We start from the raw sequence: 15,706 nt of genomic DNA, 5'->3' as shown, positions 1-15,706 counted from the left end.
AGCTCACTTCGCAGTCACAATCCTTTTCCCTCCGCAGCGTCTGGTCGGATTTCCCACCATCTGCGCCGAAGTTACAGGAAGGGCTGCAGCTTTTGCGTAGCAAACGTAAATCGCTAAAACCCAGTTTACGTTTGCTACGCAAAAGCTGCGGTACTTCCTGTAACTCTGGCGCAGATGGCGGGAAATCTGACAGACGCTGCGGAGGGAACAGGATTGTGACTACGAGGTAAACTGTGTGCAAAAATGGTCTTAGTGATAAAATACAAGCGGGCTACTCAGATATTGCTGATGGAAAATCCTGAAATGGAAAATAATTTTGTAGAAAAATTGTTTGTATTTTTTTTGAATATGTAAACTGTAATTGTCCAGAAGACTGTAAAATATCACTCAAATATGCTGACCTTGAATTATACTAATGTACTTTGGACAGGTATACTAGATAACATCTTACGTTATTAGCCACAGGGTATAGATAGAACTCTGTCTGGGGTAAGTGATGCTCTGTTCTTGGTGCTTGGTGAAAGCCAGTTTGGTGTAGTGGTTAAGTGTGCAGACTTTTATCTGGCAGAATCGGGTTTGATTCCCCACTTGCAGCTGCTGGAATGGCCTTGGGTCAGGGCAGCTGCTGTAAGAGCCTTCTCAGCCCCACCTACCTCACAGGGTGTCTATTGTGGGGGAAAAAGATATAGGAGATTGTAAGCCGCTCTGAGTCTCTGATTCAGAGAGAAGGGTAGGATATAAATCTGCAGTTGTCGTCTTCTTGGGGGGTCACAGTTGGTGGGTTTCTAGTGTCCTGGGCCCACTGGTGAACCTCCTGATGGCACTTGGGTTTTGGGGCCACTGTGTGACACAGAGTGTTGGACTGTATGGACCATTGGCCTGATCCAACATGGCTTCTCTTATGTTGTATACAGTTTACCTCGAATGTAAGGCTACTAGGTTCTGCTTAGGATTATTTATTTATTTATTTATTCACTTTGTCTTTGTTTGTTGGTTTGTAATGTATGATAAAGTTTCAATAAAAGTTATTTTATTTATTTATTTATTTTTAAAACAACAACCTCCAAAGATGGAGAGCCCAACTTTATCGTTAAAAGTCATTGAGACTGTGTCGTTCACTCTGCTTTTGTGGTCTATCCAATGCTTTTAGGATCTGGAGAGCTGCCGCTTGCGCTTGGATCCGGAGATGGATCGGCACAGGTATGAGCGGAAGATCAGCTTTGCAGGGGTTCTGGACGAAAACGAAGATTCCAAAGACTCCTTGCACAGCAGCAGCCACACCCTGAAATCCGACACGGGTTGCGAAGAGAAGAAAGGTTGGTCAACCCTACCGAAGCTTTCAACTCTCTCTATTTTTTCCTTCCCCAGTATTTGGTGCTGGCCTTTATTGTATTATAAGGCAAGTAACCATGGAGCCACATGGCTGAACTGTCGCTAGCATATCAATCCAAAAAGGAAAGGATTTGGGGGAACATCTCATTCCTAAGCACATTTCTATGGCAGCAAAGGCCCCTTCACTTTAGCGGTGCTTAGTTCTGAAGAAGTGTCCCCCCCAGATGGAAACATTAGTTGACGTCTGTTCTCACAGCCAGATGTGGCGTATAAAAATCCAAATAAATTCTGCATTTTCCCACTCAGAAGTACAAAAACAAGAGAAGACCAGTGCATGTTGACCTGTGCTACAGGCCTACAATTTCAGTAATGCCTAAGATCGTGTTCAGATGCACTGTGTCGCAACCAAATTTAGTGAGGTGAGCATCCCAACAGCCTTTTAATGTGGTCTTATGCCCCCTGTGGAAGAAGAGAGGGCCTTCTTTCCAAAGACCGAAAGCCAGAAGCGATACGACGCGGGTCACTGAATCCATTCATTTGCTCCCTACGTATTTTGGCTCCCACCTGCGCAAACAAGAATCGGCTATGTGGCTCTCATTGGCTCATCCCAAAATATGATGTGTAATGTCGAGACATAACCTCACTGTGGTTGTTCAGGCAGCAGAATGTCTGTCGTTGTAATGCCATCTCATGCAAAACAACAAGCAAAAGTTCTGATTGTCATTCTCGTACGGTTCAAGTGTTGCAATACAAAAACACAGTCAATAGTTGCTTAAAACGGCTGTTATGGATCAAAATGGTACCTCAGGTTACGTGATACAGTGTAGAGTGATGGCAAAAACCACTTTCTTTGAGTGGTTTTGCAGCATATAAATCAGGCAGTAATGGTTTTCAAGGAATAGTTTTCAAGGAATACGATACCATTAAAGAAATACACACACATTGGGTTGCATCCTCTGTGTCTTTTATTAACTCTTCCTTTAAGGTAGAAAGACTTTCTCCAATGGAGTATGGTCCTATAACTGAGAAAAGTCTTTCTTTGTTGAAGGCAGTCTTTCTCTGTTAGACGCTCTGTAGTAGAAGACAGTCAAAGGATCCAATGCAGTGGAAGAGAGCATCCAAACCTATAAGTATGGTCTCAGAATAGGTCAAACTGGATGAGTCACTGAACGAGTCATGCATGTTGGGTGAAGCAATTACGTTGCCTGTACAATGTCTGTATGTTTTCCCCTATGTAACAAACAGCAACTTTCGGGAGGTCAGGAAAATGGTTAAGTCTTACACCATGGCCCCAGAGGAAAGCAACGAGGATGATCAGGGGTTTGTAAAATAAGCCTTACGAAGAAGGACTGAAGGCATATGGAATGTTTTCTTGGAGAAGATTGTGTGGGGATATAATTACTCTTTTTGAGTATTTGAAAGGCTGTCATGTAGAAGAGGGTAGTGGAAGACAGGATTTGTCATAATAATGGATTTAAATTATGAGTGGGGGCATGACGCCTCCGTCCACTTCCCTCAGAGGCAAGATTTTCTCTCCATGTTTCTTTCCCTTTTGTAACTGAGTCATCTGTTTTCTTCTTTCCTAAGAATTCTGGCTGTCCTACCCTGTTGCAGTATATTTTGGCTGTTATTATATACAAATGATTGTGTCACCCTCTTAGTGGCAAAATTCATAGGCACAGTAATCAAATGTAAGAGAAATAATATCGAGTAAGGTCTTTTAAAGTAATTTCTTGTTCTAATTTCTGCTTAAGGTGATAGCTGTAGGAGCAGTACTAAATACATAGATATCTTGGCTGCATGCTCAGCCCAGGAACCTGAGGGAAGGAATGGGAGCCCCCTTTAACTTATACAACTTAAATGGCACTTGAGAAATTTTTATATTCCAAATTAACAAAATAGTTTATTCAACACAGAAGGGAAAGGTCACGTGCAATTAGGGATAAAAGTTCTGAGGTAACTCAATATAGATAACTCTGAGGTAAAATCAGTACATGCACAGACTTCAGTTCTTACATTCCAGGCTAATGAGAGGTTTTTTAAAGCTGTTCACAGTTACTTAAGCCTTTATTTAGAGAGGCTTTTGTTCCAGTGTTCTTCCAAACACTCTAGTACACTTTATTCGAGTATTCTCTGACTCTTGGTTTCCAGAAGGCTGGTACACTCTTTCCGATGCCCAAACCCCTTCTCTTGAAACACCAGTTCTTCTCTTGAGTTTTTAACTTACTCTTAAGGTTTCTGTAGACAGTTTCTAACCACACTAGATCAGGGATCCCTGCACTCTTCAAAGCTAACTTCCTATTTGATTGGGTAAGGAAATTCTCTTCTCACTAGAAGATTTATCCCCTTTCTTTGGCCTGAGTGGGAGTCTTTGCCTGCTTCCCAAACTTCCTTGTCAACTTTCCACCAGTTCTTTTGTCTGTGTAAAACTGCTCTCTGTCAGGGCTGAAACCAGAGTGAATTCCCTTCAAAATCCAGTTCAGAAGTCTTTCTCCGCTCAGCTGATGCTAGCCAGATGTCTTGAAACAGCTGATCACTCAGGGCTCTCTGGCTTCATGAAGAATTAAGTCTTCAAAGTCCTTTATCTGTCTACACAGCACTTTTACCCTTTTAAATTTGCAGTTCATCAGAGGGAGGTATCAGTGGAATATTAGGAAAACCTTCTTAACAATCAGGGCAGTTCAGTGGTGGAATCAGCTGCTCAGAGACGTTGTGGATTCTCCCTCTTTGTAGGTGTTTAAGGGGAGGTTTGACAGTTATTTGTAAGGAATACAGTAAGACATCCTGCATGGTATAGAGCAGGGGTGGCCAAACCTGCTTAATGTAAGAGCCACATAGAATAAACATCAGATGTTTGAGAACCACAAGACATGAATGTCAGATGTTTGAGAGCAGGAAGGAAGGAAGGAAAAGGTAGAGGGAGGGAGAAGTGGGAAGAAAGTAACTTTAACTTTGAAAACATTCTCCAAGCCACCAGTTTCAAGAGCCACGCAATATGTGTGAAAGAGCCGCAAGTGGCTCCTGAACTGCAGTTTGGCCACCCCTGGTATAAAGGGTGGACTGAATAGACCCTTCCAACTTTTTAATTCTGTGCTTCAATCCAAATAAGGGACAAAGCTGCTATAAGAGCAAATATAATGTAGACTTGTTGATATATCTTGGCAGATAGACTCTACACTGATCGTTATTGGCTCTCCAAGGTCTTAGAGTTCTTGCCTGCAACCTGATGGCACTCCAAGGTCTTAGAGAGGGGACTTTCCCGGTGGCTTCATGTCCAAGTACTAATGAAGCCTGACCTTACACCTGGGACTCTTTTTTAGAAGGACATGCCACAGATAGAACCTATAACATTCAATATTCAAAGCCTGCATATCATCATGCTTTTCTCGACCTTAAGGCATCTCAGAGGGCCTTACAGTGACATTCTCTCTCTTTCCCCACAACAGGCACATAGTGAGGTAGGTGGGGCTGAGAGAGTTCTGGGAGAACGGTGAGTGGCCCATGTGTCTCATAACAGCTTGCAATTGCCTTCCCTTCCTCCCCCCACAACAGGCACTTTGAGAGAGTTCTGAGACAACAGTGAGTGCACAAAGTCACCCAGCAGACTTCATATGGAAGAGTGGGGAATAGGGTTACCAGACCCCAGTCTGGCCAGGGGATCCCTTTGTCTTTGGGATTCCAATCCACTGCCAGCCAGCTGGCCGGTGAGGGAATCCACCCCCCCAACAGGGATGTCATTGCAGCACATCGCCAATTTCACATGGCAATGCTCTGGTTTGGGGGCAAACTCTGTGGTTTTGTAGCCAAAAACCCATAGCGGTTTTGTCCAAAACCTAGAGTGTCGTGTGCAACACTGGCAAACCAATGACGTCACTTCCAAGTGACAATCATTGCGCCACGCGTGCTTTGCATGCATGGTAGAAGACCCCCAGAGTGGTTCCAGGATCCCCTTGTTAGCAGTGACGTAGGACCTCACAACCCTGGTGGGGAATCAAACTCGGTTCTTCAGATTAGAATCTGCTACTCTTAACCACTACAACACACTGGCTCTTTCCCCCACCTTAATAATAATAATAATAATAATAATAATAATAATAATAATAATAATAATAATAATAATAATAATAATAATAATAATAATAATAATAATAATAATAATAATAACTTTATTTTTATATCCCGCCCTCCCCCGCCAAAGGCGGGCTCAGGGCGGCTCACAGACATGGAATTCCATGATTCAAGTAAAACAATGTAGACAGTTTTAAATATGGTCAATTACATAATACATTTTTAAAAATAGATAAAATATATAAATTAGGTGCTAAAATACTGTAAGTCATAAAATCCACAAGATGGCTGGGTAGCCACACGTCAGGTTAATCAGGTTCTGTCTCAAAAGCGAGCTGGAAAAGAAATGTTTTGCAAGCCCTGCGGAACTGATTCAGGTCCCGCAGGGCTCGCACCATCTCTGGAAGGTGGTTCCACCAACGAGGGGCCATTACCGAGAAGGCCTGCTCCCTAGTAGCCTTCAACCTAGCTTCTCTTGGCCCAGGGATTGTTAGAAGGTTCTGAGAGCTAAATCTCAGTGCTCTCTGGGGAACATATGGGGAGAGGCGGTCCCTTAGGTAGGCAGGTCCCCGGCCATATAGGGCTTTAAAGGTGATAACCAGCACTTTATAGCGAACACGGTACACAACCGGCAGCCAATGCAGATCTCGCAGCCCAGGCCGCACATGTTCCCACCGTGGTAGTCCCTCAAGCAGCCTGGCCGCCGCGTTCTGGACTACCTGAAGTTTCCGTGTTCGATATAAGGGCAGCCCCATGTAGAGGGCATTGCAGTAGTCTAGTCCTGCCTTTCTTCCCAATTGAGACCTGAAACAGTTGACATTGTTCTCCTGTCCTCCATTTTATCCCTACAACCACCCTTGTAAGGTAGGTGAGACCCTGAAAGTGTGACTGGCCCTAGGTCGCCCAACTAGCTTCCATGGCAGAGCAGGATTTCAACCTTGCTCCCCCGCCCCTGATTCTAATCCGACATTCTAACCACTACACCACGCTGGCACCACATCTTATTAAATAGATGTCCGACTGAGTGTTGCAACATTTGGGCTTGCATAACGCCATGTGCTGCATTAGAGCTGAGTGGAGAACAACATGCAAACGACCAACCGTTGCTTCTAACCATCCCATATTTACGTGCTCATAAACCGACAACAGCATCCACAAATGTCTTTAATGCCTGAAAGCTTCTAATCTGTCTGAAGGAGGAGGACCCATGTGTTGTTACTTTCTCTGTAGAACTCTGGTGAAGTTTCAGGTACAAAGACGACGATAAACGGAAAGGTAATGTCCGCACTGGATAAGCAAATTTAGGCTCCAACTGAAGGAAGTGGGCAGCCTGGTTCCAATCATGGTGGCTACGTGATTGGATACAACTATCCTGTAAGAAGATCTGAACACCCCACAGGCTAGCAGAAGGGTAGTCTTGCCCCAAGGCCTCGTCTGTAACTGTTGTCGTTGTAATAGCAAAAGTCACTCGAGCAGGCACCGAAAGATAACAATTTGGTCTTTCAACTTGCTCCCAAATAACTCTGGAGCAACTTGTTGGATACAAAGAGTCAGACCGATTGCCCACTAGCCTTATGCCGCTCTCACGCTCCTCTTCTCAGTGGGGCTTCCGTCAGATTTCACACTATCTGTCCTGGGGCTGCAACTTGTTCCGCCTCTTTCGCACAGCAAACAAGATCCCCTAAAAACCAGTTTCTGTTTGCCATGCAAAAAAGATGAAGCTAGTCGCAACCCTGGGGCAGATAATGTGAAATCCGACAGAAGCCCCGCTGAGAAGAGGAGCATGAGAATGGCATAAGGCAAGTGGGAAATCTCTCTCACTTTCCTTGCACAGCAATGGGGCTTCCAGCTGTATTATGCACCCTGTGTTTCCTTGATCCTAATTGCTGCATCTAGGGGTAACAAGGATCTGAGGAATCTACACGAAACGCGTTCTTGCCTTTCTGGAAGGTGTCCTGGACTGGATGATTAATGGAGCTGCATTGGCGATGGCTATGGAGGGAGCCTCTTGCTGTTCTTCCTCGAGAGAAGGAAAAAGGGCTGCAAAGCAGAAGCGGTTGGGGAGGGCCGGGTGAAGAGTATAACTACTACTACGATTTCTATATTTATTCTATCTCTATTTAAACCAGGGGGGGAATTAAGGGGGAAAAAGTCCTCTTTTATTCTTTTAATGCAGTTCCCAGCAGGAAGATCAGGATAGGAGGCTCCCGCTTGCTCCAGATAAAAGGAACCCGCAGTTTCCGGGTGAAGAAGGGGGGTTCCCTGTCCAGCATTCGCCGGGCCGGCAGCCTAAAGAGCACCAAGTTATCCCGTCAGGATTCAGAGTCTGAGAATGAGGAGCTTCAGCTGTCCCACAGCAGGGACACTGTCACTGACATAGGTAACATAGATGAGCCGGGCTTAAAAAAAAAGGGAACGGGAGGATGAAGCGGCATCTTGAGCTTGCAAGCAACCTGAGCTCACCTAGGAGAGAGAAATCCCTTGAAAGCAGGAGAAGGGCTGGTAGGCTAGGCATACCTCCATCTAGTACCAGCTGAATCCAGGAGGTCACACCTTTTTTTTGCATGACTTAAATGTCCCCTTGGAAAGGACCCCGTTCGAATCTTGCCGCCGGTGCACTAGGTAGCCCGTTTTGTTCCACTCCATGGATGCCAAGTCCCTTAAATGTTTGGTGCATGGACTCAGTATGCAGGCATTTGCCAGCCGAATGCATGCCATGCTTAGGAAGGTGTATATATAAAAAATATCATCTATTATATATCTGTAACATATATAATATCGATGGTATCATAATGTATATACATATCTCATATCAATGTTATGTACTGTGCATAGAGCTATATATATATGCAGTGTGTGTATATATTCTGCGTTGTATGAGATATAAATATATGTGTGCTTGCAAATCCCCAAACTATGACTACCGTTAGAGTTCTCTTATAGAAAAAAGAAGCCAGGAACAGAGAAACCCTGAACGTGAACCTCTTTCACTTTTGCTGGTCTCAGTGGCATTGGCCATGCTCTTTCTCTTCGGCGGGGAAAACCAGAATTTAGTTAGCTGCCTCTTCACTTCAAAACGGGGGTGAGGAACCACCAGTTTTACTTTTTAGTCACATCTTTCCTAGCCTAAACGTAACATCTTCCAGTCGGCAACCTTTCGGCTAAAGGTCCGGCAAAACGGGTGAGCTTTTAACAATCAACAAATGCAAGAATCTCTCACCGGCCTTTGTTCTTTAGTATGGGTCAGGATTTTTCCCCCTTTCGTCCTCTGACAGGCCCTAGCTTCTTTGTGGCAGATGCAGCTGTAGTAAATGTATCCTAGCTGCAGGGTGGTAGTGGTGGTAATACATTTACTGACTTTTTTAAAAATCCCCCCAAAAACTGAGCCCAGTCAATGCAGATCACTGAAACCAATAATTCTGAGCATCAATATGATGCGAAGTTTTTCCTTCTACTCTTTACTGACCATCCCCTCTTCCAGAAGAAGGGAGCAATGCTTGTCCCTGAGTAGTTGCCCGATGAATGGCGGTTAAGAATTATGCTTGTAATGACCAGTCTGGCTAATAAACAAGGGCCTAGAAAAGGGGCAAGGTGGGGGTGGGAGGGAGGCCATCAAAGGAACGAATTCTTGAAAAGTAGCCGAAGTTCCGTTCGGAGCTGTTCGGCTAGTGGAGCTAAAGCACGAAGGTTCTGTGCCTTCTCGCATGCGAACGGGCAACATTAGTCCATATCAGCCAACTGGCCTGGTTTACAAGCATACACCTTAGCTTAAAAGGATGCAGGTAGCATCAGAAGACAACCACTTTTGTGTGTGTGTTTTGCTTTTGAAGAAGGCAGCCCGTGGAGCACAAGCGAACCCAGCATAGAACCGGAAGTGCTGAGCAGCACCGGCACGGAAGAGAACTACCATCGGAATATGTCTTGGCTACACGTAAGTAAAGGACACTAGCACTGGCCTAGAATTTCTGGGTGCAAGAGAGATGCTTAGCATTGACGGATGGTCATCTAAATCAGTGCAGACATGGGCGCAACGCTAACCCTTCCATGCAACCATCAGTGGGGTTGGTAAGTTCAAGACAGGAAATCCCTGGAGATTTAAGGGTGGACCATGAGGAAGGCAGGGTTTGGGGAGGGACTTCAGTGGGATGTAATTCCATGATACAGTCCACCCTAGGGCTGCCTGGTCCCCCCTAGACACTGGCGGGAAGCAAGTAAGGTTGCCAGCTCCAGGCTGTGAGATCTCTGGAGATTTGGGGGTGAAGCCTGGGGAGGACAGGGACCTCAGTGGGGTACAACGCCACAGAGTCCACCTGATAAAGCATCCATTTCCTCCAGGTGAACTGAGCTCTGTAGTCTGGAGATGAGCTGTAATTCCAGGCAATCCCCAGGCCCCACCTGGAGGCTAACACAACAAAAAATACAAACTAGTGACCAATTTACTAAGAAATATATAGAAACCAGTCCAAATGTCCAAAACATGTACATTCAAGTCCCAAAGTAGTGTGGTGACAAGCCAATCGATTAAGTACTTGTTTCTTTCCCGTCTTCATCAGGCCTGGGATCAATATTGATTCAATTATATAGATTCTTTACATAATTTTTAAAAAAAGGGAATGCAGAGCATCTCCAACAGCAATTTCACATTGGCTACAGTATGAGGCTTCTTGCAACCCTAGCCCTAACCCTATTTTTTAAAAATTATTTAAAGAGTCTATAGAATTGAATTAATATTGGTCCCAGGTCTGATGAAGACTGGAAAGAAACAAGTACTTAATCAATTGGCTTGTCACCACACTATTTTGGGACTTGAATGTACATGTTTTGGACATTTGGACTGGTTTCTATATATTTCTTAGTAAATTGGTCACTAGTTTGCATTTTTTGTTGTGTTATCCATTATAGTGACCTCTCTCGGTTTGTATTCTATCCCACCTGGAGGCTAGCAACATTAGTTCACCCTCTGAAGCAGCCATTTTCTCCAGGGGAACTGAACTTTGTCGTTTGAAGGCTGGCCACCCTAGCCTCAGATTCACTGAACTGCAAACACGGGATAGGAAAAGAAGAGGGAAACCAGAGCTATGACCTCGCAGGGGTCAGCATCAGGCCAGTATTGTGGGTAGCAGAACTGGAAACAGAATACACAACCTGAACACCAGGAGATCTACCCTAAGAAGGGGCAAGTTAAAGGAAGGCATACTTTCCACCACTGAATGACCTGATCACACTGTCTTGGTGCTCCTCTTGATGTTCTCACAACATGGATAGGCAGGAGGCAGGATATCCTTGTTCTCGGGGTGGAATTCTAGCAGGAGCTCCTTTGCATATTAGGCCACACACCCCTGATGTATATACATTATGATACCAGCTTGCAGGGCTCTTAGTACAGGGCCTACTGTAAGGTCCAGGAGGATTGGCTACATCAGGGGTGTGTCGCCTACTATGCAAGAGAGTTCCTGCTACTAAAAAGCCTTGAATCTCATTATAAATTCCAAAGTCTCACAGATATTTCATCACACCTGGAGTTCGGCAGCCCTATTTGGAAAGTTTGGTTGTTTCTTTTCTGGGTCAAGCCAGGTCTCACCACTCTGCTAATGCCTTGGGGTGCCTTTTCTGTTCCAGGTGATGATCCTGCTTTGCAACCAGCAGAGTTTCATCTGCAACCACATCGACTACTGCCACCCTCACTGCTACCTCCACCACAGTCGCTCCTGCGCCCGTCTGGTCCGGGCCATCAAGCTGCTCTATGGAGACACCGTGGATTCCCTCCGTGAAAACAACTCGCTCAGCAATGTGACTCGGAGCAAAAAGCAGAAAGAGGTGAGCCTGTCATTGAGAGTCCTGGACACTTGGGTTTCCCCTCTGTGTGTGTGTGCGTGCACACGTGTATGTGTGTGATTGGCTCCATCTCCTGTGGCAGCCATTTTGTGGCTGTTCCCATCACCCTGTGTCAGAATTCCAAATTCCAAAGGGGGCCACAGGCTCAAAAGGTTGGGAGCCCCTGGCTTAGATACAGAGAAGATTCCAGATCTTCTCTGGTAAACAGCTGCTGGTCTTCCAAAGCCATTTCTCTTCCAGTGCTCGGACAAGTCTTGCTTGAGAACACCCTCCCTGAAGAAAAGAGTGATCGATTCCAATCTGGAAGGAAAGAAGGATTCTGGGATGTTGAAATATATCCGGCACCAGGTAAGGAGGATGTCTTCATGTTTTTCGATGGTTTCAGAGGGTTGATCTACAGTAGAGTCCAGTAGCTTCTCAGAGACGAACCCAATTTTGGGGGTATGAGCTTTTCAGGGTCAAAGGAAAGGAGCTTTGACATTTGGAGGCTCATATCCCCAAAATCTTGTTCTCTAAAATGCTATTGGACTCAAATCTTGTTTTTACTCTTCCAATAAGAGTGTCCCCTGGAAGTGCAAAGAACTGTCAGCTCCTCAGTCTAATTCTTTGCTAGAACTGAATTGTCTTCATTTATTCTGGGGAGAATAATCTCTATGTTCAGTGAATCACCATCTGTTGGTTGTCCCCAGCCCGAAAAGACATCCATCTTGCCTCGACTAGAGCCAGGGCTTTTTCTGCCCTAGCCTTGGCCTGGTGGAACATGGTCCCCTTAGAGAGGGCCCTATCTGGCACCAGGCCTGGCTATGTCCTAAGAGGGACTTGAAACACTTATAAAAGCCTTTCCATATCTTTGAGCCATACCTTTACTTGTCTTTGAGCTTCCATATTTGTGAGCCAGTTTGGTGTAGTGGTGAAGTGCGCAGACTCTTATCTGGGAGAACCGGGTTTGATTCCCCACTCCTCCATTTGCAGCTGCTGGAATGGCTTTGGATCAGCCATAGCTCTGGCAGAGGTTGTCCATGAAAGGGCAGCTTCTGGGAGAGCTCTCTCAGCCCCACCTACCTCACAGGGTGTCTGTTGTGGGTGGGGGGGAAGATAAAGGAGATTGTGAGCTGCTCTGAAACTCTGATTCAGAGAGAAGGGCAGGGTATAAATCTACGCTTTCTTCTTCCCGTTCTTCAACTTGGTCCTGTAGCATTGCCTGATTGCATTTCCCACAGGTGATGAGTCTGTCCCCAGCCCCGGTGTCACTGCTGATCAAGGCAGCTCCCATCCTCACGGAAGAGATGTACGGCGATATCCAGCCTGCCGCCTGGGAGTTGCTGCTCAGCATGGATGAGCACATGGCTGGCGCAGCAGGTAAGAGCGGGACTTTGCATGCAGCGCCCATGACAGTGGCTTTTTGCTAGTATGGACTGCAGGGCTGGGATTCCTGGAGGACTCCAGCCCCCACCTGCAGAAGAAAGAAAAACAGACCATGCAAAACAAAGCAATACAAAAAACTATAAAGACCCCTATGTTTTAGGCTGACACAAGGTCCCCCAGAATAATAATTCGGGGAGGGATGGTGGCTCAGTGGTAGAGCATCTGCTTGGAAAGCAGAAGGTCCCAGGTTCAATCCCTGGCATCTCCAAAAAAGGGTGTGAAATAGGTGTGAAAAACCTCAGCTTGAGACCCTGGAGAGCCGCTGCCAGTCTGAGAAGACAATGCTGACTTTGATGGACCGAGGGTCTGATTCAGTATAAGGCAGCTTCATATGTTCATATGTTCAATAGCAAAGCAATATTAAAGAAGTTACTGCAGGGGTGTCAAACATGCAGCCTGGGGGCCAATTGTGGCCCCTGAACGACTCCTATCAGGTCCCCAAGCAACTGGCTGCCATCTGCTTCCTTCTCCCTCTCTCTTGCTTCCTTCTGCATCACAGCTTGCTTTGCTAGGCTTGCTCAATCGCGCAGCAGAGCTACAGAGCAAAGCCTCAATTTTCTCCATTGGCTGAGGCTCCTCCCTTGGGAAGGAAGGCAGGGAGGGAGAGCTTGCTTTGACAGGTTATCACAACCGCACAGCAGAGCTACTGAGCTAAGACTCTCTTCCTTCTGTTGGCTGAGGCTCCTCCCCTCCTGTTCTCCTGGGGAAGGAAGGAAAGAGCCAGAGCTTCCTTTGCCCAGTTCCCTGGATCGCACGGGAGAGATACAAAGAAAGCAGCATTAAGACCAACAAGTGCTAACGTATTTATCACGTTTTATTTTAAGTTTTTAAAAATCTTTCATTGTGTTTGTCTGGATCCCTTATAAAGTTTATATCTCTGCTACTTGGCATTACATTTTATGACATACATGGCCCAGCTCAACAAAGTCTCATTTATGTCAGATCCAGCCCACATAACATATGAGTTTGACACCCCTGAATTACTTCAGCAGGCAACCAAATGAATGGGGATAGATCAAGGTGGATAGCAGCAGAAAAGAGCTAGACTCCAGCGGCACCTTAAAGACTAATGAAATTTGTGGTGCTATGAGTCACTGCTCACTTCTTCAGATAGGTATCTGAAGAAATGAGCAGTGAATCATGAAAGCTCATGGGCTGTCACAAATTTTGTTAGTCTTTAAGGTGCTACTGGACTCTGGCTCTTTTCTGCAAATCTTTTGGGGGAGGGACAGTGGCTGAATGGTAGAGCATCTGCTTGGTAAGCAGAAGGTCCCAGGTTCAATCCCCGGCATCTAAAAAGGGTCCAGGCAAGTAGGCGTGAAAAACCTCAGTTTGAGACCCTGGAGAGCCACGGCCAGTCTGAGTAGACAATACTGACTTTGATGGACCAATAGTGGAGAGGAGCTGTGGCTCAGTGGAGGAGCCTCTGCTTGGCATGGTCACAGGTTCATTCCCCGGCATCTCCAACTAAAAAGGGTCCAGGGAAGTCGGCGTGAAAAACCTCAGCTGGAGATCCTGGATAGCAGGGGAGGGATGGTGGCTCAGTGGTAGAGCATCTGTTTGGTAAGCAGAAGGTCCCAGGTTCAGTCCCTGGCATCTCCAACTCAAAAGGGTCCAGGCAAGTAGGCGTGAAAAACCTCAGCTGGAGATCCTGGAGAGCCGCTGCCAGTCTGAGTAGACAATACTGACTTGGATGGACCAATAGTGGAGAGGAGTTGTGGCTCAGTGGAAGAGCCTCTGCTTGGCATGCAGAAGGTCTCAGGTTCAATCCCCGGCATCTCCAACTCAAAAGGGTCCAGGGAAGTAGGCATGAAAAACCTCAGCTGGAGACCCTGGATAGCAGGGGAGGGATGGTGGCTCAGTGGTAGAGCATCTGTTTGGTAAGCAGAAGGTCCCAGGTTCAGTCCCCGGCAACTCCAACTCAAAAGGGTCCAGGCAAGTAGGCATGAAAAACCTCAGCTGGAGACCCTGGAGAGCCGCTGCCAGTCTGAGTAGACAATACTGACTTTGATAGACCAAGGGTCTGATTCAGTAGAAGGCAGCTTTGTACGTTCATATGTTCAAATCAAGGGGGTTATTCCACTTCTCCCCTTCCAGCGTTGCGTTGAAATTATAAAATGGTATCTCCAGACCGTGAAAGGAATCAGTTCACAAGGCATTTGCTTCTTGTAGCTGCCATGTTCCTTCTGTGTGCTGTGAAAGTGCCAGAAGCAGTTTCGGATATGCTGATGTCTGAATTCCATCACCCCGAGGCCGTGCAAAGATTGAACGCAATTCTCAAGTTCCACACCCTCTGGAGGTTCAGGTATCAAGTCTGGCCTCGGATGGAGGAAGGAGCTCAACAGATCTTTAAGGTAAATGATGATGATGACGCCTGATAAAATTCAGAGCTGACTCAGGCGCCACAGGGGTCGTTTCATAGAAAAAGAGGTGCCAGAACTCATTAGCATATCCCACACATCCCTGACCTCACCAGAAGGTGTACTCAATGATATCACCTCAGCATTTACCTTAAAATGCTTCTTTAATTAGAATTGTCGCAAGAAAACCTGACTCCCATCATACTTTTTAAATTCCTTTGTCCTATGTGGCCACAGTGGCATGAGGAAGATTTCCGTCTGTCTGCTTGATAGGTTTTGGTTATTTCCCCATTTAAGTGGTGGGGGGGAAATATTAGAAAGTTTGTCAAATCTTAGAGTTCACACAGAATTCTCACAGGAGGTTTGAACAATGGAGCCCAGAAGCAAGGTTTTTGGGGGGTTTTTTTTACATCGGGGGGCGGGGGGGGGGGAAGATAAAGCACAATAAAATTTAGGGGTTCCAGAGCTCTGCTCTGTGAGCTCCTGCCCAAAATGAGGCCTGGGCACCAGAATGTATTTGCAAACATCCAGATTGCTATCATTCCCCCCACCACCACATTACCTTTAGGCCTTGGAATTTACAGCCACTTGACATATAATGGAGGTTAATTAAAGCAGAACAAGAATGAAGTTCTGATTTAATAAGGAATAATGCAACTCCTGAAAAATGGCTACAATTAGCCATA

General features: G+C 45.9%; 1 protein-coding gene and 1 non-coding gene across 2 annotated transcripts in view; both read left to right on the top strand.

The window, feature by feature from the left end:
* Window positions 1–15,706, top strand: part of UNC80 (unc-80 homolog, NALCN channel complex subunit) — a 219,538-nt gene that overhangs the window by 107,610 nt on the left and 96,222 nt on the right. The window contains exons 26-32 of the mRNA XM_060257048.1: window positions 1,151–1,316; window positions 7,577–7,780; window positions 9,231–9,331; window positions 11,020–11,217; window positions 11,476–11,583; window positions 12,456–12,594; window positions 14,833–15,014. Of these exons, the coding sequence (XP_060113031.1) occupies window positions 1,151–1,316; window positions 7,577–7,780; window positions 9,231–9,331; window positions 11,020–11,217; window positions 11,476–11,583; window positions 12,456–12,594; window positions 14,833–15,014 (1,098 nt within the window). The remainder of the gene's footprint in view (window positions 1–1,150; window positions 1,317–7,576; window positions 7,781–9,230; window positions 9,332–11,019; window positions 11,218–11,475; window positions 11,584–12,455; window positions 12,595–14,832; window positions 15,015–15,706) is intronic.
* Window positions 12,794–12,868, top strand: TRNAS-GGA (transfer RNA serine (anticodon GGA)). Its single transcript has one exon. It is a non-coding gene; the product is annotated as a tRNA-Ser (tRNA).

The sequence above is a fragment of the Heteronotia binoei genome, chromosome 16 (genome assembly GCF_032191835.1).
Source record: "Heteronotia binoei isolate CCM8104 ecotype False Entrance Well chromosome 16, APGP_CSIRO_Hbin_v1, whole genome shotgun sequence".
Classification (NCBI taxonomy): domain Eukaryota; kingdom Metazoa; phylum Chordata; class Lepidosauria; order Squamata; family Gekkonidae; genus Heteronotia; species Heteronotia binoei.
The sequence above is the reverse complement of the archived record's forward strand: the minus strand, read 5'-3'. Positions and strand labels throughout refer to the sequence as shown.